Here is a 25284-nt window from a genome sequence, read left to right on the forward strand (position 1 = left end):
ACCAATCGTAAGCAAAATGTATATTTGTAAACAATTTGAATTTTCTCGGTTTATGATTAGTTATAACTTTATGCCAATTTTATTTGTAAGGCCGTAAGTCTATTAAAAGTCAATATATTACAATTTCCCCAAAATGGGCTCATCAAACTTAGCCCCCCAAAAAAAAGTTTTTTTCTATTTTTGAATTTTCAATATCGCATATCGTTAGTTCGTAGTTTGTTCTTAATTGTTCGCTATAAATAATTGTTTGTTCTTTTGTTGTTTATTTAAAAACAATTAATTAAAAATGGGGGGAAACGCCTACTATTTGGTTCAGGGAATACCCGGCCGCTGCCGCGGCACGCTACGCTCGGCTGCGTTGTTTTAACTGTTCTAACAGCAAATTAAAAAAAAAAACGGAACAAACAAATGTTTATAGAGAACAATCAAGAACAAATGGCGAACTAACGATGTAATAAAAAAAATTATGAAAAATAAAAAAAATTAAAATCTGGGGGGCTAACTTTCTTGAGCTCCCAAAATGGCGAAGAACTATGAGTGACATTGTCAATGTCAGTTTACAATCTTATGTCTACAGAGTAAATATAGCATAGACATATATCATCTGTTAAAATATAGTGTGGTGTTCGCTACTCTATAATTGATAGCTATAGCTTGTAATTATAGATATCTGATTGCCTTGAGATGAAATGCGTTCATTTTAAACTTGCTTGAGTCTTTTGTTTTAAAGTTTCTCACGACGAAATTTGTCATAGCCGTATGTTTTGAATTGAAAAGTTAACGCGTATAAAAGTCTCACTTCATGTCAAAGTTAAATAAACTACTTATACTTAAATAGACTTAATCTAAGCCCTTTTGAATTGTCATCATAAATATTTAATTTCAATTACCGAATCTACCATATGTTCGGAGAAGGAAGATCTGGCGAGAAGAATATACAAGAAACTCAACGGCCACTCTTTTTAATGAAGATGTATTAGATCTAGACCTTTAAAACTTGAATTCATTGTTTGTGTAAGGATGCTTCGTGAACACGATGGTTGTGATTACTGTCATAAAATATCATAATCGCATCATACAAATACATTGATTTATTTTAACTATAACAAGTTGACTAGGGACCACAAGTAGCACTCGTTCAGGAGTTGACGCATGGACCAGCCATCGTTCCCGTCGCACATGATAAGGGACAATTGGTGCATCTATCTTTCTAAATAGACGATTAGAGAGATTGTTGTAAATTATATTGAAATAAAATTTATATTTACATGTTCTATATTCGTTTGAATACAACGAAACAATTTCATGTAGTTTGTGTTGCAAAGTTAGACAACTGCAGTATAAATATTTATGTTATCAATAAAATAATTACAGCAGAAAACAAACAAACAGTAACTCGAGTGGTGTAATAAATAAAGCCAATTATCTGCATCCTCCATGAAAACTGTTATTATCGCCTCGGTCAGTAGTAGCCCATAATGTCCAATTTGATATATTTATTTACAAAACTTGGCAACACGCGAATTTGAGCTAAGCTATGGTCTATTTTGTGCAAATAATTCATTGCTAACAACATCCTCAATCCAAAAATATAGTGAATTTGGTAATAAGAGACCACTAGCGTAATCACTGGGATTAATAAATAATGAACTACATGAGACATACTTGGATAATACATATTTTCACCTTAGATCATTTATAAAAAAATGATCTTGACAGTTAACCTCTATTTTGAGCAATGCACGCACACTAACTCAAAGTGACATGCTCATCGCGAGTGTAATACGTAGCTTGTAATGCACATTGGAGGTATAAATCTGGCCTGTTTTCATCGGTTGTCTAGCAGCAAGAGACTATCTATTAATAAATTATCTAAGGCATTACGGCACATTAGATATTCACGTTGTGATCGGGTTTTAAGATATTATTGTAGGTAGATTTCCGCTAAATTTCTGCAGCACTTTCTTTACTTCTAACGACTACTAATAACGAATTATCATATAAGATATAAATCTGGTCATTTTTCATCAGTTGTCTAGCAGCAAGAGGCTCTATCTAGACGTATAAATGATCTAAGTGTTAAAAAAATTCTCATAAAAAATATAACTGTGTTTTACGCCTGTTTCTCACTTCTAAGAAAGCATTTCTCCACCAAATGAATAGTAGATTCTAACTGCATATTTTCATTTTCATAATTTGACATAACTGCATTACAGTTATGTCAAATTTCTATGATAAATTTATGAACGGAATCTGCCTTGATTTTTATTTGCTGTTACGAGTTAGCGACAGTAGAAATACACTCGATCAAGATTTCAAGTTTTTAACAATTGCGGTTTGTGAGTTAAAACTATGTAGGGTACTCATAGAGGTAAGGATTATCATCTCATATGGGAGAAAAGTTGAAAAAGTGTCTAGGTGTATGCTGTAAGTTATAGTTCAAAAACCATCCACAATGGCGCTGGTGGAGACACAGGGTAAGGTATGAATGTAGCAATTGTAGATGAATTGAAGTATGCTGAGTTAAAATTTTAATATCATTGTCGACTAATGTAGTTGATTATTGAAAATTTAAATAACTTACGTTGTACGAAATAATATAATAAGTATAAACTTAAAGTAACACCTAATCTGTTCTGAAAAGTGAGAGTTTCTTGCTCATTCTTCTCTGAGGAAATCTGCCTTCCGAATGAGCTGTATGAAAAAATTACATATTTCAAGTGTAATATGATTTACCTATGAAATAAAAATATTTTTGATTTGATTTGATTTGAAAATAATTATTATAGGGAAATATACACCTGGACTGATTTTATATGTGGCGCTTCTCTTAAAATATACCCTGATACTAATGTAGCGCCACTCGAATTGAATGCATTTTGACGGACACTTTTTCATATACATAGATGATTATTTTTACCTCTACCCTCCATTTTAAAACGAAACCCTTAAAACAACTCAGTGGGATACAGGCTCATCAAACTTAGCCCCCCAAAAAAAATTTTTTTTCTATTTTTGAATTTTCAATATCGCATATCGTTAGTTCGTAGTTTGTTCTTAATTGTTCGCTATAAATAATTGTTTGTTCTTTTGTTGTTTATTTAAAAACAATTAATTAAAAATGGGGGAAACGCCTACTATTTGGTTCTGGCACTCGCCGGCCGCTGCCGCGGCACGCTACGCTCGGCTCGTGCGTTGTTTTAACTGTCCTAACATAACCTAACCTAACCAATTTTAATGAATTGCAAATTTAAAAAAAAAAAATCGAGAACAAACAAATGTTAATAGAGAACAATCAAGAACAAATGGCGAACTAACGATGTAATAAAAAAAAAAATTAAGAAATAAAAAAAATTAAGATCTGGGGGGCTAACTTTCTTGAGCTTGAGATAAATTGACGCAACACACGAAGATGCCAGCGGCATCGTCCATTCGCAACTTTGACAGCTAGCGGTACAGAGTAAAGAACGAATAGAGTACAGAGCTTGAGGCTGAAAAAGTCGAAGATTTTTATTATGTGTCGTCTGTTGTTTTGTGGCCCTACCGTTAGCCAATACTGTTTCTGTTGTTTCTCTTCATACGATAGAATAGGCAATAGTGATCACTTTGTACTAATAGGTGCGATTTTTCAGTGAATTACTTGTTGTGTGGTTCTGTAGGAATTGGTCATTTAAAGCAATAATGAATAATAAATTGAATAAGTTCATAAGTTAAAATCAATCTTTTAGTTCTAAATGGTTTCCCATGGATATATAGATGGATACACATGTCTGTCTGTCCGACAAAACAATGCCAGCCTAAGGTACAGCCACACCCCTGTAGGGATGGGGCACTTATCGAAAAGATTTAAAGATTTCGATGTTAATATAATAGTTTTGTACTAAATGCTTATGAGTGTTCACACAACACTTACAACACAAAACTGGTTTTATTCAACTTATGTTGATATTGCAAGGTAATGCTTTTATTTCATTTATTTTTTTTTTTCATTTGAAAACAATGTACTTAATTGTAATTTCTCGATTGTCCCATTCTTCCATAAAAAATTGTAAAGAAGTATTCGATTCATATATTATGGATATCTACATAGGTAGGTCGTGGATAGCCTATCGTGTTTTAATTCAAATCAGTTCTATTGTTAATATTTTTGAAATTGCGCTCCCAAAACTAGACATTTTTTTTCTGTTATGTGATTATTCTATAAGTACTCATTTACATACGTCTTTTTTTTTTTATGGAATAGGAGGACAAACGAGCGTACGGGTCACCTGGTGTTAAGTGATCACCGCCGCCCACATTCTCTTGCAACACCAGAGGAATCACAAGAGCGTTGCCGGCCTTTAAGGAAGGTGTACGCGCTTTTTTTGAAGGTACCCATGTCGTATCGTCCCCGAAACACCGCACAAGGAAGCTCATTCCACAGCTTTGTAGTACGAGGGAGAAAGCTTCTTGAAAACCGCACTGTGGAGGACCGCCACACATCCAGATGGTGGGGATGATATCCTAACTTGTGGCGTGTCGTGCGATGGTGAAATTCGGCGGCAGGAATCAGGTTAAACAGCTCTTCGGAACACTCCCCGTGATAAATGCGGTAGAAGACACACAATGAAGCGACGTCTCTACGCAACGCCAAGTGATCCAGCCGTTCACAGAGCACTGAGTCCCCGACAATTCGAGCTGCTCTACGTTGCACGCGGTCAAATGGATCGAGCAGATACTGGGGTGCACCAGACCAGAGATGACAGCAATACTCCATGTGTGGCCGGACCTGCGCTTTGTAGAGCGCTAGAATGTGGGCCGGCTTGAAGTATTGCCGTGCTCTATTGATGACGCCCAGCTTCTTCGAAGCCAATTTGGCTTTGCCCTCCAGATGGCCACGGAATTGGCAATCGCTCGAGATTTCGAGACCCAGTATTCCGATACTAGGCGCGGCTTTTAGAGAAGTGTTCTCGAAGAGCGGTGATACGACAAATGGGGTTTTTTAGTGGTAAACGCGCAAACTTGAGTCTTCTGGGGGTTAAATTGGACAAGGTTCAATTTACCCCATTCCGCGACCTTCTCGAGAGAGGACTCGATAGAAGACACAAGTTTCTCCCGGCACTGGTCGACGATTTCCCGAGAGAGACCTGCATGGCCCGTGTATACGGCATCACCAGTGCTGTCATCTGCATAGCAATGCATGTTGGAGGTGTCCAACATATCATTGATATGCAGAAGAAACAGCGTAGGAGATAGCACACAGCCTTGGGGCACTCCAGCATTCACGGGCTTCGGGTTCGAGCAATATCCGTCGACAACGACCTGTATGCTACGCCCAGTGAGGAAGCTGGAGGTCCACTTGCACAAGCTCTCGGGAAGCCCAAATGATGGAAGTTTTGAGAGGAGCGCCTTGTGCCATACACGATCAAAGGCCTTCGCTATATCCAGGCTAACTGCCAGGCCTTCCCCCTTGCTTTCAATAGCCGCCACCCATCTATGTGTTAGGTATACCAGAAGATCACCTGCCGACCGTCCATGGCGAAACCCGTACTGTCGGTCGTTGATCAACTGGTGACCCTCTAGGTATACTAAAAGCTGGTGGCTAATTATGCTCTCCATGATTTTGGAGAGCATGGAGGTGATAGCAATAGGCCTGTAGTTCGCCGGATCCGAACTGTCTCCTTTTTTTTGGATCGGATGGACAAGGGCTGACTTCCATGAGTCAGGGACTACGCCTTTGGAATAAGAGTGCCGGAATAAACGCGTTAGCACCGGCGTCAACTCAGGGGCACACGTTCTAAGCACGATTGGAGAAATGCCATCCGGCCCGCTCGACTTCCTGACGTCCAACGAAAACAGAGCTCGCCTAACAGTTTTCTGCCTGAACTGTACTTCAGGCATAGAGCTCTGACACGGCGGGATGGTCGGCGGTGTTTTTCCGTTGTCGTCAAGAGTCGAGTTGGAGGCGAAAAGAGCGCACAGGAGCTCGGCTTTCTCTTTTGCCGTATGGGCCAGGGTGTCATTCCTCATGTGCAACGGCGGCATGGACGGCTGGTTGAAGTTACCAAGAGCAGCTTTCGACAATGACCAGAACTTGCGTGTTTCGGTCGGGTAACTGGAAAGCTGCTCGCCGATTTTGACGACGTGCTTAGACTTCGCACGGGCGATTTGCCGCTTAAAAAATCTGGAGGCACGGTTATATTTCCTCTTAAGAACTTTGCAGTTCGGATCCTTTGTGCCCAGCGCCGCAGATCACAGCCCAAGTTCGATACGCCTGTTTTTTGCAGTCAGATGCTGCTTTAACTGACGCATCGAACCAGGGCTGTGATCTGCCACCGATCGGTACTACAGAGCTTGGTATAAAAATATCCATGCCCTGCAGTATCACATCGCCTACTGCAATGGCGCAGGCACTAGGATCATCCGAAGAGAAACAAACCTTGCCCCAAGGGTAGGATGCAAAAAAGGAACGCATCCTATCCCAATCTGCTGACTTGTAGTGCCAAACGCGGCGGGTCGCTGGTGGTCTGCGACGTTGGCGTCGGATAGGCACTACACTCCTGACCAGGCAATGGTCGGACGTTCCAAGAGGGGCGTCGACAAAGGCCTGGTAACCATCGGGATGTGTAGTCAGCAGAAGATCTAATAAGGACGGCATGTGGCTATCCACATCCGGGAGCCGCGTTGGCGACTCAACCAATTGGGACAGACCATACGCCAATGCAAAATTATGCACAGATCGCCCTGCGTAGTCTGTGGTACGTGATCCAAGCCATTTGGCATTGTGCCCGTTGAAATCACCCAAGACCACGATTAAAGCGGAGGGGATCTGTGCAAGCACGACGTCAATTGCAGCTTGAACGCAGCCCATGAGATGATCGGTTTCTGCGTTACCACTATGGGACCTGTAGACACACGCATAGATACGGACGCGGTCGTCTAAATCTACGCGGAGCCAGAGAGTAGACAGGTCCCTACCCTCAAAATTGCCGAGACGGCGACAGCAGATATCCTCCCTAACGTACACACATACCCCGGCATGAGGCAAAAAGTTGTGCTCAATTTTGTACCCGGGGTACGTTAAATATGACGTATCGCTAGGTCGAGATATCTGCGTCTCCGTAAGGAAACACAAGGCCGGCTGCGCCGTCTCAAGGTGGTGGTGGACGGCGATTAAATTGGAGTGAATTCCCCTGATATTGCAAAAGTCCACGTTGAGCGTGGAGCGGGGTGCCGTGGTATTACTGCCTCGTTTGTCCTCGGTCATGCGCGGTTCAGTGCCCACCCCAGAATACGAAGGGCGGCCCGAGCGAGAGTGCTCGGGGAGGGATTCTCCGGCTCTGGTAGAGCTGGTACCCTCCTGGGGTAATATCTTTTTACGGACCGCTCTCATAATTTGTGTGGGGGGGGGGGGGGGAAGGGATGGCCTCCGGTCCTCGACACTAACCTATGCGAAACATAGCGGCACTAGGCCGCTACTTCACGCCGGTATTCTGTGCGAGTGTGGTAATTAACCCGGACGGGTCTGGCCCGATTGTGCTGACGTCATAAGACGGCAGCGTGACTCTCCCACTTCTAAAAAGCCCTTAGTCGCCTCCTACGACACCCATGGGCCTGGGACTCCCCTATTCTTTTTACGCCCCGGAGAAAGTACAGGGCAGTACGTCTTATCTATTAAAGTTAGTTTGTTGTTGTTAGTTGAACTGTCGCAATCGAAAAGTTAAATAATATCTACATTACAGGTCTTGCAGTCCTAAAAATAGGTATATATCATTATACCTAGCTGTCCATTATTTATATTTAATTATTATTTGATTTATCGATAAACTTTAGGCACGTCACTAGCATCGCGTCGAAATCGTACCGCCCACTATACCGCCTACCGAAAATGTTAAGATAAAGCGAACCAAGTAAAAAATAATAATGCCTTTCTTAAAACATTTTAACCCTTACAAAAACACTCTCAAAGCAACCGCAGAACCATTTGTTTGAACCTTCTGATGAACCCGTTGGTCAAAGAGCACAAGTGAGCATCAACGAACGGGTAAGGTGTTCGATATCAGCCGTGCTTAAGCTTAAAAAATCAAATTTTCTTCACTTTTATTGGTAGAAAACAAAATACTAAAGGAAAAATTGGTTTGTGTATCAATTTTCGAAAAAAAAAAAAAGTTTCGTTTCATCAGTTTTCTCTTAATCGTACGCAAACTTCATACATTTTGATGCAAATGCTTTCCTACCATCCTACCATTTGTTTGATAGTTATACACGACTTGCACTCGACCAAAAAATATATGAAATAAAAGATATGTTATAATATTAATTTAGGTCTCACAATTTTCATTCTTTGCTCTCAATACGTAATTAATCTTTTCAACACGCCGAAGAATCTACACTGGTAACCTTGACATCTATATATATGCATTTGCATACTTCTGTTATGAATACTAAGTTGCATTAACAAAAAGACCTACCAAAGAGGATGTAAATACTACGTAATAAGGGGCGGGACTGACTAAGTAAAAATTTAAAATTATTTATGAAACTTGCAGTCATTTGACAAAGTTTGAAATACTAGTAATTACGGTATGACGATTGGCAACAAAGTATAATCCGGCTAAGTTTGAAAGCGAACAGTTGCTTTAAACGTATTGGATTTCGGCAATCTCCTTTTTTACCAGATTATGCCGTCATCTGTCAATCTAGCAATGACTGAATGTTTCATACAATCGAGCGAATTGCTTTTTTCTTAGAGGGTTTCGCTAGCAGGTGATACCTACTAAGAATTTTGTGGAAGCTCCTCATATTATGAAGCGGGTCGTGCATTTATCAAATCGGAACTAAACATCGTGGAGTAATAAATAACAATACTCAATAATCTATATACCTACTCAGTGTTTGTTGTTATGTACCTAATGTACATTTTTTGTGCAAGAGGGTCTTCCTAAAAAGAGCATAACATTATAATATGCAAGTTACTTGTTTTTTTTATGAGAATAAGGGACGAGACGAGCAGGACGTTCAGCTGGTAATTGATACGCCCTGCCCATTACAGTGCAGGATTTTTAAAAATCCAACATTTCTTAGCGGTACTACAATTGATAGAATTTCACTAACTACGGTGCCCTTCAGACCGAAACACAATAATGTTTACACATTACTGCTTCACGGCAGAAATAGGCGCCGTTGTGGTACGCATAATATAGCCGGCACCCTGTGCATAGGAGCCTCCCACTGGGTAATAAGTAATGTTAAGTGATAACCGCATTCTATTACCTATTCTCCGTTTAAAAAAACACTTTCATCTACATTTTTGTGATTTGGTACGGTAAATTTTATATATTTCGTTTTCTGCTATTTAACATTAGGTTATTAGCGCTAAACCGGTACACAATGCCAGATAGAATATCCTATACTTCATCATACATAACTTAGTTTCTTTTCACTTTTAATATCAGTGAAGTGTCATTCTCAAACGATGTTTTTCTTTAAGGTTAGGAAGATCATTTACATAGATAAGGAAGAGGAACGGTCCAAGAATAGACCCTTGTGTTACCCCCATACTGAGAGGAGTCCCAGAAGACCTCTTGACAGTCGACCTTCTGAACTCTATTGTTTAGATACGAAATCAGAAGATCGAGCGCAGTTCCTTTTATGGCATAGTGACATATCTTTCTGATAAACTGCAGTCATATTCTATGGCAATACCAGAGCTAATGATCATTCATAGATTCAGGGTTTATTGTTCAGCAATTCCAACATGAGCAATTTTCGCCCGATTTGCTCGCTTCGCTTGAACAATCATTTAATTCGCTACAAGTACAAGAGTACCGACTTCATAATTATTGCAATTACAAAATAAAAACTCAATCAACAAACTAATCAGTAATTATTGCTTGAATTCATTAATTTAATTGTTAAGTCAGATACAATCGATTTTGCTTAAAGTTGATTTGTAGCAATTGATTTGAGGCAAACAGGCCCAACGTATATATAGTTGAACTCTCAGGTTGTGGCTCCATCTACAGGTTCAATTTTATAGTTGATAGCTTGCTCAACCCCAATAATTATTGCATATTACGAAATTGATTTGACATGTCGCTCTTTCAAATCTAATTTTTGTTTATATCTTTGACATATGTAGCTAAAAGACAGATATTTTGATGTAACTATAGTAGAAATCTTATGTTGTTAAAATAAACAGACGCATCACAAGATTGTAAAGAATAATAAACATCCCATTACTTTATATTATAACCTAATCAATGGCGTACATCTTAAAAAGATCGAAGCAAGATAGTCTTCTTCGAATCGGAGTGATTGTATTTTTATATAATTTTAGCATTAGATAATTTATACGTCTAGGTAAAGGCTCTAGCTGTTGGGCAATGCATGAAAACAGGCCAGGTTTATTACTTTAGTGTGCATGACAAGCTACGTCATACAGTTGCGATTTGTATCTCACTTTTTTTAATGTATGTACGCTGAAAATAGAAGATAACAGTTCCCCGCTATTTTTTTAATGTTTTCACAGCTGTACAGTCTACCTAGACGTACAAGTGATCTAAGAGTATAATATATTATTAAGTTCTTAATCTTTGTTTGATCAATTTCCAAAACAATATCAACGGCCATATTTTTTCTGTTATCAAAAGTGACAGGAACATTGTTATTACCGGGAATCGTATCCGGGACCCTCGGTACATCTGCCAGCCTAGAGCGTCACCACAAATAATTACGGAGTGGAAAGCCATCATTATAGACATTTTTAATTACAAGTTTGAGTCGAAATTTTAGTTTTAAAAAAGTGACGCTTAAGGCGGCACGTGGAGGTACAGTCGCGTGAATAATGTTTTATTAAATCCTGCTATTATTATTAATAGGATTTAAACATTTTAAATTTTTGTATTGCAAGTAATTTCAATAACACAAAATTAATTATGATGAAATTTGGAACACAGACAGTGTACTTTTTAATCTGAGATATGATATGGACAAGAAGGTCGCGACAAATTTAGAGATGGTTTCTGGAAATGACTAGAACATAAAAAACAATAAATATCTGATGCTGAATATGATGACATGTTCAAAATAAACGTATTTCGAAATGCAAAAGAATAATAAATGTATAAAATAATCATAAATGAGAAACGGTTTGTGTGTTAAAATTTAATTCTTATATTTTAATGTTTCCTGTATGTGTATATGTGTTCAATGTGAGTAGAATACCAGTAAGGTTTATTAAGTCTTTAAGACGTTATACCACAATTGATTGACAAAAGCATATTTTTTTGTTATTGATTAAAAAGTATTGATCAATTAATTTTATAATAAGAATCATAATTACATAATCGGAAATAATGATAAGAAATAACCTTTAGAACAAAAGACTCATTGTTTATTTTATTACTTATAACTGTTATATGATTGTATTATTAATATTCAGATATTTTATGGATTCATTCATATTTTTATTGTATAAGGTAAATCTAATTACACCATGCCTTGCTTTGCCAATGGACTTAAAGGTATCATTGCTCGTTATCATTTTTCATAATCTTGAATTTGAATGAAATTCACAATTTACCATATACTTATTGGAAATAAAACAAGATAGATTAGTAAAGCTAATCTATAGTTACTGTAACTTATTTTGATTGACAAGTCGTAAACAGTCAGCCACGCTTGGAATAAGCTCCTTAGTATTTTGAATATTACCTACACCACTAGCTAACACACACATTGATACATCAAAATTGGTGACGCATTATTCAGCTTTCAGATGTTCTATACGCTGATTTAATTTAAGTCAATGCAATTAACAATAACATTTTTAATAAGGTTAAAAATATCATTAACAAATATTTCATAACATAAACCGATAACAATATCACAATTTGTGTTAAATATTTCAGAATTAGTGTTTATATATAATTTTGATCAAAACAATATACATTATATCAAAAAGAGTTATAAAAAATCTTATAAAATAAAGAACAATTTACTTTTGACAACGACTGTACAATATTCAGAGTTTCGTACAAAACGTTCAGCCCAGTTTCGCCTCTTGCCTCGAGATACAAGTTACTACGAAACTTTAATCTTTTATCTCAAAATGCCCGCTTCACGTTAAAGCTAACACTAAAATACTTTGAAACGTGAGTTATTGTTATGCTACCTAACGTTTTGACTCATATACTAATGCCCGATACCTATAATCAAAGGACCGTCGTAATACAATCACTATTATTAAGAATAATAATAATACCAGCCAGTACAACTACGTACCAGCATCTGCAGTTTCTATTAATACCAATAGATGTCTCTGATACTAATTTAAAGCTTCTTCAACATTTATTATGTATTAGCTGACTCAACAGACGCTGTTCTGTCAATATAAAAAATGATGTACCTAAGTATTCGGGAATTATGTAGTCTAAAGCCAGTGGAAATTAATGATTCTATTATATGTAGTAATAAACTGATAATATCGTATTTTTGTAAACAACTTTTACATTAAAGCTTTTTAATTGCTAATTTTTAAAATGGATATAGTATGTTATCTGGCCTTTCTGTAGAATTATATAAGATACACAATTCCACCATACATTATTTTGTTATATCTCAATGGGTTGAGACAGAGTTTTCGTTGAAAGCTCTCAAACGACTAATTCTTTCCGACATCTCCTACAAATATTGTTTATGTGTATAAAATATATACAAAAACTAAACATATTATATACTTAAGCCTTTCTCGAGAGTCACACTATCGATTGGCAATCGGTGCAATAGCTTTAGTTTATCGCGAACAGACAGACAGACAGACGCGGTGGAGGACTTTGTTTTATAATATGTAGTGATACCTGTTTTTTTAATAACATCTGTTCAAGTGTTAGTCAGTCTTAAATCATGTTTAATTGGAAATGTAGTTGAGTTAACCAATAAAATATATTTGTTACTTTCGGCATTTGTCCCACCGCCTGCGAGAAACGGAGTAAATACATAAAATATATTTTACTTATCATATTTATTATCAAATTCAACCGGAACACAGTCGGGGTGTGTAGCTAGTGTTAAATAAAAACAGATGTTACGTAATCATGTCAGAGGAAACTCATCCGTAAGGATATTCTCCGACGTAGTGTTTTCTAGGCGACCGGTTGTCGGCAAGGCCGATTTTCCAATGCGTCAGTTTTCATATTTCATGATTTCTATTCACCTTCCTTAGCTCGAAGGTGAGGCCGGACTTGTACGAGTATTCAATATTATTTTCTTTAATAAGTATCTCGCCTTTATATAAATACTTATTAAGGATTAAACTTGTGTACGTAACTGTATTATTTACTATACTACATGGAAACATTATCTTCACCCCCTAGCGCTCATTCTGTTACGTCAGTACGGTTTTCAGTTTCATTACCGTTACGTCATGTCCTGATATTTTTGTGCTGTCGCTGCCTTCTTTTTGAAGTTTTCATTGTAACGTTTTGACTTTTATTGTTAATAGTTCTGTAGTTTCTGTTGTTCTATGTCGGTATAATAGTTCTGTCAGGAATATAAATACTTTTTATACCTAACCCCGATCCTTTAATTGTTTTTTCATCATTATAATAATAATTATCAGCATCACCACACAACAAACTCACATAAATCTATAACACTGAAAAAATAAATCGTAATTTATTTATTAATAATAATATCCTAATGATACTTGTTTTGCACACCGTACTAAAGTGATGATGTGACGTCATCAGGTCCAGAGATAATCTAATTGGGTAGTAACTATTCATAAAGTGACCTCGCCAATATCCATTTAAATTCGAGCCAACTACTATAAAATTTTATCAAAATCTGTCGAGACGTTTTAAGAGTCCATAAGAAGCATTCGCCGCACATATTTTTATACAATTCATTAATTGTAAAAGTTACCGTGTGTTTTGATGAAATTTTTATTACTTCTCGTCTATGCACACAGGATTTAAATTTGTTGTATGTTGCTTGAGCAAGAATATCGTTAATAGCTTAGAAAATTTATTGAATTAGGCGTTACTTTGCGGAAATCCATAATTATTCAAATGATTTAAGTTTTCTTTAGTGTTAATTCCGCCAATATTTGTTTTTAATTGTTGGCACGAGACTCGTGCCAGATTTTGGCGAGACAACACGTCCTGAGGATGCCTCGTGTAGAGGCGAACCACGTGTCGAATTGTTTTTTAAAAACAAATATTGGCGGAATTAACACTAAAGAAAACTTAAATCATTTGTATAGTTAATAGCTTAGACTTAAAATATACTAGCGCAAAGACAAAACAAGTGTGCGAGAGAGAAGAACAATTCTAACGGAGATACAGCAAGATAGAATCTATTGTCACTGTAACCGATTTTGATTGACAAGTCGTAAAAAGTCTGCCACGCCTGGCACCAGCTCCTTAGTAATGAATATTAAACCACTAGCTAGCACACACATTGATAATCAAAATTAGCTATGCGTTATCGGGCTGTTAGGTCGTTTATACGCTAGTATATAGTCTAGCTATCGGCTTGATTCTTTGGCGTTGCGTAGAGATATGGGTTCTCTTTGCATCTTCTACCGCATTTATCACGGGGAGTGCTCAGAGGAGCTGTTCGGGTTGATTCCAGCTGAACTCCACAACCGGACATTACGTGCAAAGTACCATCCGCATCACGTAGACGTCTGGCATTCCACAACCGCGCGTTTTGCAAGAAATTTAAAAGCCACTTTGTGGAATCAATTACCGGCTGCGGTTTTCCCGAACAGACCTTCAATAAAATCGCATAAAAGGCATAAAAAGACATAAATTTTCTCCAAATTGATTCCTTTAGAATTCTTTTTGATGTCATTTCATATAACTACTAGATAATAATACCGCTTCGGAAACAAATGGCGCTCTAATAGAGAAGAAGCGGCGCAAGAAACTCTCCCGGCATTCTTTTTTTTGCGCTCTTTTCAATAAAAATATACAATATTGTACAGTCATTTCTATCGCTATAAAATAATTACAATCTTGTCTTGATTTACGACAGAGCCATTTTTTTATAAAACATTTAAATTTATTTATAGATAATGCCTGAGGTGGCTGGGACTTTATTATAGAAGTGTATACATTTACCCTTAAAGCTATTATGTATCCTATCATACTCCCACCTTAAAGGCCGGCAACACATTTCTTGACACCTATTGTTGCCATGGATGTCCATGGCGGTTGCCTCGCCTCCCATCCCGTGAGCCTCTTGCCCATTTGCCCACTCTTATATAAAAAAAATAGTATGTGGTCTATTCTAACTCTATGATTATACCTCTATGATATTACAAAGCGAGCAAAACGTAAATCGGACACATCAAAACATGTCACAAAGAAAATTTGCAATTGTACTAAAATTGAACCTTTAAATTCACTCAATAATTCATAGGACAGAACTTCTGTCGTGACTTGTAAATATTTAATGTCGTATCGGTATAGAACTGTCGTAGAACACGTGACGCTTTTACATGACTTTTATACGACACGATGTTTTGACGGCAAGTTGTGCAGGTTTACTTATTTTTTTTTAATAAGGGCCGAGACGAGCAGGACGTTCAGCTGATGGTAATTGATACGCCCTGCCCAATTCATTGCAGTGCCGCTCAGGATTCTTGAAAAACTCAAAAATTCTGTCTCGTCAATTTGAGACATAAGATGTTAAGTCTCATTTTTCCAGTAATTACACTAGCCGCGGTGCCTTTCAGACCGAAACACAGTAATGCTTACACATTACTGCTTCAAAGCAGAAACAGGCACCGTTGTGGTACCCATAATCTAGCCGGCATCCTGTGCAAAGGAGCCTCCCACTAGTAAAAACTTAATATAGTTTGGCAAACATAATATTTTTATGTATTTATCTTTATACTTATATATAAATTTCGTGTCACTTCGTAAAATACAGAACTGATTTTAATCAAATTGTGCACACTATATGCAGTTTGATCAAACTTGAGAAGTAGGCTAGTTTTAAATTCGATTCATGACCGTATATTTTTTTATTTCAAATTTTATTTCTGTATTCAGAATATTTCTATGAGATATATTTTTGACGCACAGTTTGGCAGTTCTGCTATGACATCATTTAATTACAAGATCAGAGTAAAACGAAATAATTTTATAATGATTAAAGTTCAATAAATTTCGTAATTAACCAAAAAAAATCTGTATATACATAAGTCCAATGTCCCGATCAGTTGGTTTTAATATAAAATTTGGATTTAACAGACTGCATTATTTTACATTAATACAGTCTTTTTTTACTTTACCTTAAGTTCTAGTGATTTGCCCTTTGGTTTCTAATGTTATAAATTATGAAGGCCTAAAAAGATATTACGATATGAAAAACAAAATTATTTTAGTTAGCCCGACGTTTCCTGACTTTTCCAGAGCAGAGTACAAATTCGTACAATTATTTCTACTTACTAAAACTAAATAAATAAGTAAGTACTGAATTATACAATCCACAGATAATAAAGTAATATTCATTAATTGAAATCCTAAATTTTCTTACAATTACTCAACGATAAAATATCGTATTGTATAAAAGAGTTTTATGAGAGTTCGTAATATTTTATTAGGAAGAAAAACTGTCCATACTCGGTAACACAATCGTATTCTAATAAAAGTCATTATTCTACGCCTTCTTCGAACCATACTTTAAGTTATCCAACACCTTTTGGTAGAATAACAGAAAATTGTATAGTCTTTTCGGAAATTGTATGAAATTATATTATATTACATGATTATCTTATTTAGAAATAGAAAAGAAATTTTCTTTGATAATATTTAACTTGAATATGATATATTTATATTTTTACATGTAGTATTTTCTTTATTAATGCGAGTGTTACACATTTAAATAAAACACTTTTAAAGGAAATCTGTGTACAGCAAATACCACCTCCGAGGAAATAAATGGCGCTAAACTTCATAATGACAACTTCGACAAATACTATCTTTGACTCACTTCATCTGCAGTCCCCCTGAAAACGAGATCTGGAAAGGTCTTGAAACGTCGGGTTAACTAAAATAAAAATGTAACTTTTACGCAAACATGTAATGTTTTTACCGTTACAATTACACGCGTTTTAATCCTTTAAAATTGTTTTATTTAAATTTTTACATGTAATAAAATTATCTGTACCTATATGATTTTTTTCCAAATACTAATCTTAGTGGTTGTAATGTATTTTATGTATAAAGTACTCAGGCCAAACGCATTCAAGTAAGAATAGATTTTCGCACAAAAAGAATCCTAGAATTTATAAACAAAAGATGATTCTAGTTTAGTTTGCCATGTAAATAAATCTACACGGGTATTGTATATTTTATACGTTAGGCAAACACAAACTCCAAATTTAAAACTATTGAGATCACACAGATATGTGCTGCTTAGAAAAAAATCGAAAAATAGAGGAAACCTGCCACTAATATATAATATATATAATGACTTATTCTGTCTCATTGATATTAGGTTCAAAATTGAGTTTAGAACTAACCTCTATTTTAAGCAATACACGCACACTAACACAGTGTCATAAATGGCGAGTGTAAGACGTAGCTTGTCACGTACACTTAACTAACATTCCTGGCCTGTTTTTTATTTGTTTGACTATATCTAGACGTATTAATTATCTAAGCTATTATGTTTTACAAAAAAATTAAAAAATTTATAGACTTACCATCTTTAGGTGGACTTGCACATTGAGGAGCATAGGAACCTAAGTGATACCCATACGTATTTTGATGCATGGGAGGAAAAGGATAACCTAAGGACCTAGGACTTGGGAACCCAGAGGCTTCATGAGGATTTTGCTGACCACCCGGACTCCCAAAATGATGGGGATGCTGATATCCCCCCTTAAAACTATACCCATGTTGTTGCAGCTCAATAAAAGCTGATTTAGACGATACATTTGTTGGTGTGGAATTCGCTGAATTGGATATATCGTGCGGAGTTTGGTTCCCCCCTAAGTGGTGATGGTGTTCTAAGGCTTCTTGGGTGGTCATAGCCGGCTGGGGGGTAGACGGGCCCCCTCCGTCCGAAGACTGAGGAGGCCCAAATGGATCAGAGAAACTCAGGGTGTTGGTTTTGACGTGTGGGGATTGAATTCGGGTAATTTTGAAGGATTTCTGGTGCTCCGAGTGTATTCTGCCGCTGTTTCAGCCTGCGAAAGAAAATATTTAATCAAAATGCGAAATAATGCATATAAGGAAGAGGATCAATACATTTTTTTTTATTTCCAGGTCGATAAAGCATTGGTCGGAAATGTTTTAGTAATTTTCTCTACCTCAAATTCAAAGTCAAATAAACTTAATTTAATTAGGCTTAAATTAAGCGCTTTTGAATCATCACTACAAATATTTCTTTTAAATTACTGAATTTACCGTATGATTGTATAAAGTAGAGCTTGTCAGAGGAACATAAAAGAAACTCGACGTCCACACTTTTCAATAAAAATGAGTATTATACAATGGCTGTAATATACATAACAAATTAGTTTGTAAGATGCTGCATCCAATATATGAATCGTGTTTAAATTATATAAATTATTTCATAAAAAGTAATATTGCATTTACTGTATAAATATAAATTATCGTATATTCGATACATCAACCTTTATAGCTTGAATTCATTGTTTGTGTAAGGATACTTCGTGAACCTATGTCCTATGAAGATACAGAAAAATTACAAATAGTGTTAAAATTTACATCATCTATATTTTATTTGTATTAGTTAATAGGTATTACTTTGAAGACATTGCTTACTTATATACTTAACTTATAATTAATTTATACCTTTTTACTTTATTAAGTTTCTTCTTTTCTGTGATTATTTTGTTTTAATATAAGCTCTTTACGCCTGAAACCCAGGTTTACCTAGTTCAGGCACATTGTTAACTAGCTTTTAAGTAAAACTTGTATTATTATTCTTATTATGTGTTTTAATATATTATATATTAATAAATGAATTGAATGAAATTGATTACTGTCACAATTAGTAATTGCATCCACAAACAGCACCAGGTGGAATCTTCTCATAAAGTCTTTAAATCCCACCATGAAATAAGAAACCCCATTTGTTTGTTTTCTTATTTATTTCATTAAACAGTTTCACCTTATCCCATACTCGCTTGGAATACCAGAGAAATCAAAAAAGCGTTGCCGACCTAGTACAGCGTCGAATAAACGCACATATGAATTGATTTTGATTTGATTTGATTTATCTCTTACCGGTATAGCCACAAGATTCAATATGAACCCGAGTGAGATCAGGCTAAATATATATATATATAAACTGTAGGAGGCTCCTTTGCACGGAATGACAGCTAGATTATGGGTACCACAACGGCACCTATTTCTGCCGTGAAGTAGTAATGTGTAAGCATGACTCTGTTTCGGTCTGAACGCCACCGTAGCTAGTGAAATTACTGGGCAAATGAGACTTAACATCTTATTTCTCAAGGTGACGAGCGCAATTGTAGTGCCATTCAGAAAATTTTGGGGTTTTTCAAGAATCCTGAGCGGCACTACATCGTATCAATTACCATCAGCTGAACGTCCTGCTCGTCTTGTCCCTTATTTTAATAAAAATAAAAAAATATTTAGTATCTAATAAATATATTCGTTCGTTACGAAAACACAAAATCAGTTTTATAGATAACGGACCTCTTGGCCATCGTCAATGGACCGTGTATAAATTGGTTTCCATAATCTTCGAACTCAGCTGACCCCTGTGGGCGGATTCGATAAAAAATTCTTGTTACGCTTAAGTAACTTAAGCTAAGATCGTTAGAGCGTACTTAGCCTTTACTTAAGTAAAACATAGCTGATTGTAGGCTTAGCATACTCTTTGATTTAGTTTTGACACGCTCTTTATTAGCTTCACATGTATGTATGTTTGTAACCGACTCATTTGGGCGCGATTTAGACCCACTTTAAACCGCCGGATTTCAGTCAAACTTCGTAGATTTATCGAGGACCGATGACAATACATTTAATTGATAAAATTATTCCATTTTTCAATTTGCAAAATAAGATTTTTGTTAATTTATATATTTTTTTCATCTCTCGTCGATAAAGCAGGAATCGATGTTCATTTTAAATTTCAACTATTATCTTTTCAACCAAAGTGTGTTTTTACTATTTTTATTATTACTTAGATAATTATTTATACGTCTAGATAGACTGTTACAGCGGTAAATACGTCAAAAAAGATTGAGGTTGATAGTTACATCTCTATTTTGAGCAACGTACACTAAGTCAAAGTGGCATATAAATCGCGAGTGTAAGACGTAGCTTGTCACGCATACTAAAGTTATAAACCTGGCCTGTTTTCATGGGTTGTCTAGCAGGAAGAGGCTTTATCTAGAAGTATAAATTATCTAAGACTAGACGATCCGTCAGCGAGCTCTTTGTCATAAATAGCTATTATATGCAGTAAAAAGTTAGACCGTGTGTGTCATAACTATGCTATAAAAACTATTGTTTTTGGTGCCAAGATTCAAAATGGTCTCTTGTTTATTTAACAAAAATATTGATACATCTAGATTGTTGTGATAAAAACAATAATATTCCAGGAAACTTGTAAATGTTAGCTTATCTTAAACTATTATTAAATTAACGAATTACTTTGATAAAACCATCACAAATACCTCATAATATAACCACTGGTGGTCTATGATCCCAAAAAGAAACTAATTTTGTATAGCGATAGCCTTTCAAAGAACCATTTCTCAAAAGCCAACGCGAGAAAAGTTAAACCTTAAAACAATTGACCTGTATAAAAAGATCACGACTCTATTTGTGCGTGGTTCCGTACAGAAATTAATATAAATTATTCATTTTTTTTGAATGACTGCATTAGCGCTGAGCACTTTTCTTGGGATGGGTATAAAATGTTAAACTCGCGTCATGACACGTGACCTGATCGAAAATTTGTAAGACAGTTGTTGAAATTATGGATGAAAGTTGATTTTTCTGAGAGATAAACTTTTTAATGTAAAATAATAGTCCTGAAGTGTTAATTTTTTATGTAATATAAATTATCATTTTTGTGGAAGATAGCGCAATAAATGAATATTGTTTTAACCACATATGTGATAGTACTTTTATACTGGTAAATAAAGCAATTCGTGTGAAATTATTAGGTAATGTTTAATGTTAAATTTTTCACTACTGCCGGCACTATCGGAGTGCAACCCGTTATTGTTTTTAAATAAAGTTCTTTTTTGTTATCCATGCGTCTTCTACCGTATATATCACGGGTAGTGTTCAGAGGAGTTGTCCAGGTTGATACCAGCAGCATAATACCAACCTCATCATGTAGACATCTGGCATTCTACAACCGCGAGTTCTGCTAGAAGCTTCTTGCCTCGGACAGCCACTTTGTAGATACAATTACCGGCTACAGTTTTCCTGAACAAATACGACTAAGGAACCTTCAAAGAGCATACTCCCAACAACGCATCTCTGGAACCCTGGTGTTGCGGTGTCCATGGGCGGTTGCCTCACGACTTCTACCACGTAAGCCTCTTGCCCATTTACCCCCCCTCTTATGTAAAATTAAAAAAAAATACGTAAATATAAAACGAACAAAGTGTACATTTCTATAGCTTTCTGTAAAAAGAAATCCATGACGCCTTCAGTCTTAAATTTTCGTCCTAGCTTTTTTAGAGACACTCTAAATAATACTATACCTACTGTAATGATAAAATTAAAATAAATAAACAATTTGTTATGTTTTTTAAGTGATAACCCTCACTTCTGGGATTAATACACAAATAGAATTTTAAAACAAGATTTTATGACGATACGTCACTCGAAAGGTTAGCTCAGTCGGGAGAGCATTCGCACGAAACGCGAGAGGTCGTGGGTTCGAGTCCCGCATAGTTCATAAAATTTTATTTGTGTTAAAATAAATAAGTCTTTTCTTTGTTTTCAGTGTTTTCTTTGATTAACTCGAGTGTTACACATTTAAATAAAACACTTTTTAAATGATTAACTCGCGTGTAACTGACCCCCAAACGTGCTCTTAAAACGTCATGAAACATCGGGCTAGCTAAAATGATAGTAAAAATGTAACTATATAACACATAATAATGATAAATCCTTTAAAAAGGTTATTTATTTAAATTTTAGAACAGTGTTCGTTGCAACTTCGGATATATACTCTAATGACTTGAATACCAGATGAAATACATAGATATCAAAGAATACAACAACTTGGAAATCTATTATTACATGAAGAACACTAGTAAAGAGAGATTGAGTAAGTTTAAAAGCATTTTGATCCAATTATTAAAAATAATAGACAAATCTCGTCAGTTGAAAATCTTCTGTGAAAGCCTTAAGTAAATGTAACGTTAAAAGGCATTTATTTTCTCAAAATTGATTCCTTTAGAATTCGCTTTGATACAAATGGCGCTCTGAGAGAGAAGCAACAGCGCAAGAAACTCTACCAGCATTCTTCTTTTGCTCTATTTTAATAAAATATACAGTTACCACACAATACCATTTAAACGGATATATTATTAATAAATTTTTATTTCTGATACTTATGTCTTTCAAAATGTAGTTACATCTTCTGACTCTATAAATATACTTTCCTTACATTATCATATTTAATATACATAAAACTTAAGTTATAACCTAGGCTTCAACTTATATAAGTTTAATTAAGTTATCACTTCTCTATCGCGTCACGAGGCACTTTATTTATCAATCAAAACTTATGCAAATTAATTTTTTATATTTTTAACTAACTGCATTTTTTAGTAATTAATCATTGTGAGATTTTATACTACTCTACGGTACCCTAAACCCCTTTTCGGCAAGTTCTTTGAGTTAATTACAACATCGTCTATCTCTTTCCAACACATTAGGGTAGCATATATTTTACTCTATCGTTCATTAGTTCGCCGGCGCTTAGGTCTCGGTCGGGTCAATCAGTTTTTTATTTTGTTTGTTTGTCTGAGCGTTTCTGTAATAATAATGTTTACAACCAACTAATTGGTGTAAACTATTTAAAATTATCGTCTGTCAATGCCTTTTGTGGGTCAATTTGTTTAACAGGCGATGTTTTAGAACAAATGTGTGCCTAATTATATTTAAATCATACGTTAAATTTAACATTACTAATTTATCCCGATGTTTCGTTTACCTTACAGTATTTAGTAGCATTGTATTCTCTTATATAATGTAAGTGAAATTTGAAATAAGACATATTATTTGTGAAGTTAAATTATATTTAAATTGGTGGTCTGTGATGGGCTATCCTACCTTAAATGGGCAGGCCGTATCAGTCGTCATGCCAGTATTAATGAAGTCATCCACAGGGCTTTTACAGCTTTAATATACCAGCTTTATTTAGAGCCAAATTTCGCGATGGAAAGCGTTCTAATATAAAGACACAGGGAAGGGCGCTGGTGTGGAACGCGACTTACGTCAACACTCTGGCTCCTTCTCATGTCGAAGACTTCAACTGCCGAAAACAACATCGCAAATATGTCGGTTTCAGTGAGTCAATCTTTGGTGTCCAGGCTCTTGGCCTGTGGGGCACAGATCCACAGAGAACGTATAAAGTACTATCTACGGGCCTAAATAGTGCTACTAGAAACCCAAGTGCTGGCAGCTATCTCGGTCAGCGGATCAGCCTAGCTATCCAACGCGGAAATGCTGCCAGTATTCTTGGTACATTTTCCCGTAATGATGGTCTTAATTTAATGTAATCATAGTCTTGTAAATATAGTTATAACTGTAGTTTTTTTTATAAATAAAGTAAATAAAACATTTTTAAAGGATTAAAAGGCGTGTAATTTTAACTGAGTTTTTACATTAGATTTTTGCGTAAAATTTACATTTTTATTTTTATTTTAGTTGACTCGACCCGATGTCCCCCTGAAAACGAGATCTGGAAAGGTCTTGAAACGTCGGGTTAACTGTAATAAAAATAAATATTAATTTTACGCAAAAATCTAATGTAAAAAACACAGTTAAAATTACACGCGTCTTAATCCTTCAAAAGTATTTTATTTAAATGTGTAACACTCGCGTTAATATTAGAAAATACTATGAATAAAGTAACTTACTTGAGAAAAAGTCTGTATGTAAGAATTTCAGAAATAAGGGTTTATTCTCAAGTATTATTATTACTAACTCGATTAATTATGTTAGACGAAAGATAAATTCGAGCTTTCTTGTTAAAAGCGAATTAAATAGTAATAAGTTAGATGGCTATGTTCAACGAACCGTGCCTTGAAATTGCTATTTGATTGTTGAACTCGTGTTCCCATGAGCCCCTCTCCATGCCTCAATGAATTAAATTTTATTGCTTCTGTCCTTATTTATATGTTTACGTCGAAGAGTTGCCCTTTCATTTTATATCTTACGCTAATCCTACTGCTACTTTTGTTCAAGTTGGTAGTAATATAAGAATTCCAAAAAACCGACGATTCGATGTGTTTTCGGTTATTGAATTTACAAGAAGACGACAGCGCTCTAGTGATTCCTTTGGTTGGAGTTTATGGGATGTGTTGATCACGTTCTATCAGATGACCTGTATCACATATTCTCGTTTGGCCTTCTTGTCCCTAAAAACATACTTCCTGCAGCAGTGGGAGTGCAACAACGGTGCCTAATTCTGCCGTGAAGTAGTAATGTGTAAACATTATTGTATTTCGGTCTGAAGGGCGCCGTAGCTGTTGAAAACTACTGGGCAAATGAGACTTCATATCTTACGTCTCAATGTGACGAGCGCAGTTGTAGAGCCGCTTTGAATTTTTGGGGTTTTTCAAGAATCCTGAGCGGCACTGCATTGTAATGGGCAGGGCGTATCAATCACCTTCAGCTGAACGTCCTACTCTCGTCGTCTCGTTCTTTTCATAAAAAAAATACATTTCGCATATGATTTATTCGGACGTATAACGTTTCCCGCGTTTACTTGCAAGGCTGCTTGACATTCGGTAAACTTCAGAATTATCATTGTATTAACAGTATTGTCAGCGATATAGTCTACTTTATTTGTAAAGCAGTTAGTGTTCAAAGATAATAGCCCTTTTAGTAGTTTTATTCTCTTAATGGCAAGAGTTCGCTACAGTTTGTATTATCAATAACTTTTTATCCACAGTACTTTCACTCAATTTTACCACTTGCCCATTTAATCCCCCTAAAAACGAAGTCAGTGAAATGAAATTAATCGGCAAAAGATAAGTATGTCGATATTTTATTGTAACACCAGATAATATTACAAGAGTAACGATAGCTT

The 25284-nt window shown here is 35.8% G+C and overlaps 1 protein-coding gene across 2 annotated transcripts in view; it reads right to left on the minus strand.

The window, feature by feature from the left end:
- The window catches only part of LOC126971427 (homeotic protein distal-less), a 125912-nt gene that overhangs the window by 82802 nt on the left and 17826 nt on the right, over positions 1-25284 (minus strand). For both annotated transcript variants that reach the window (XM_050817747.1, XM_050817746.1), the window contains exon 2: positions 17702-18187. In XM_050817747.1, coding sequence (XP_050673704.1) covers positions 17702-18029 — 328 coding nt within the window. In that variant the 5' untranslated portion in view covers positions 18030-18187. The remainder of the gene's footprint in view (positions 1-17701; positions 18188-25284) is intronic.

Source organism: Leptidea sinapis, chromosome 23 (assembly GCF_905404315.1).
Source record: "Leptidea sinapis chromosome 23, ilLepSina1.1, whole genome shotgun sequence".
In the NCBI taxonomy this organism is placed as follows: domain Eukaryota; kingdom Metazoa; phylum Arthropoda; class Insecta; order Lepidoptera; family Pieridae; genus Leptidea; species Leptidea sinapis.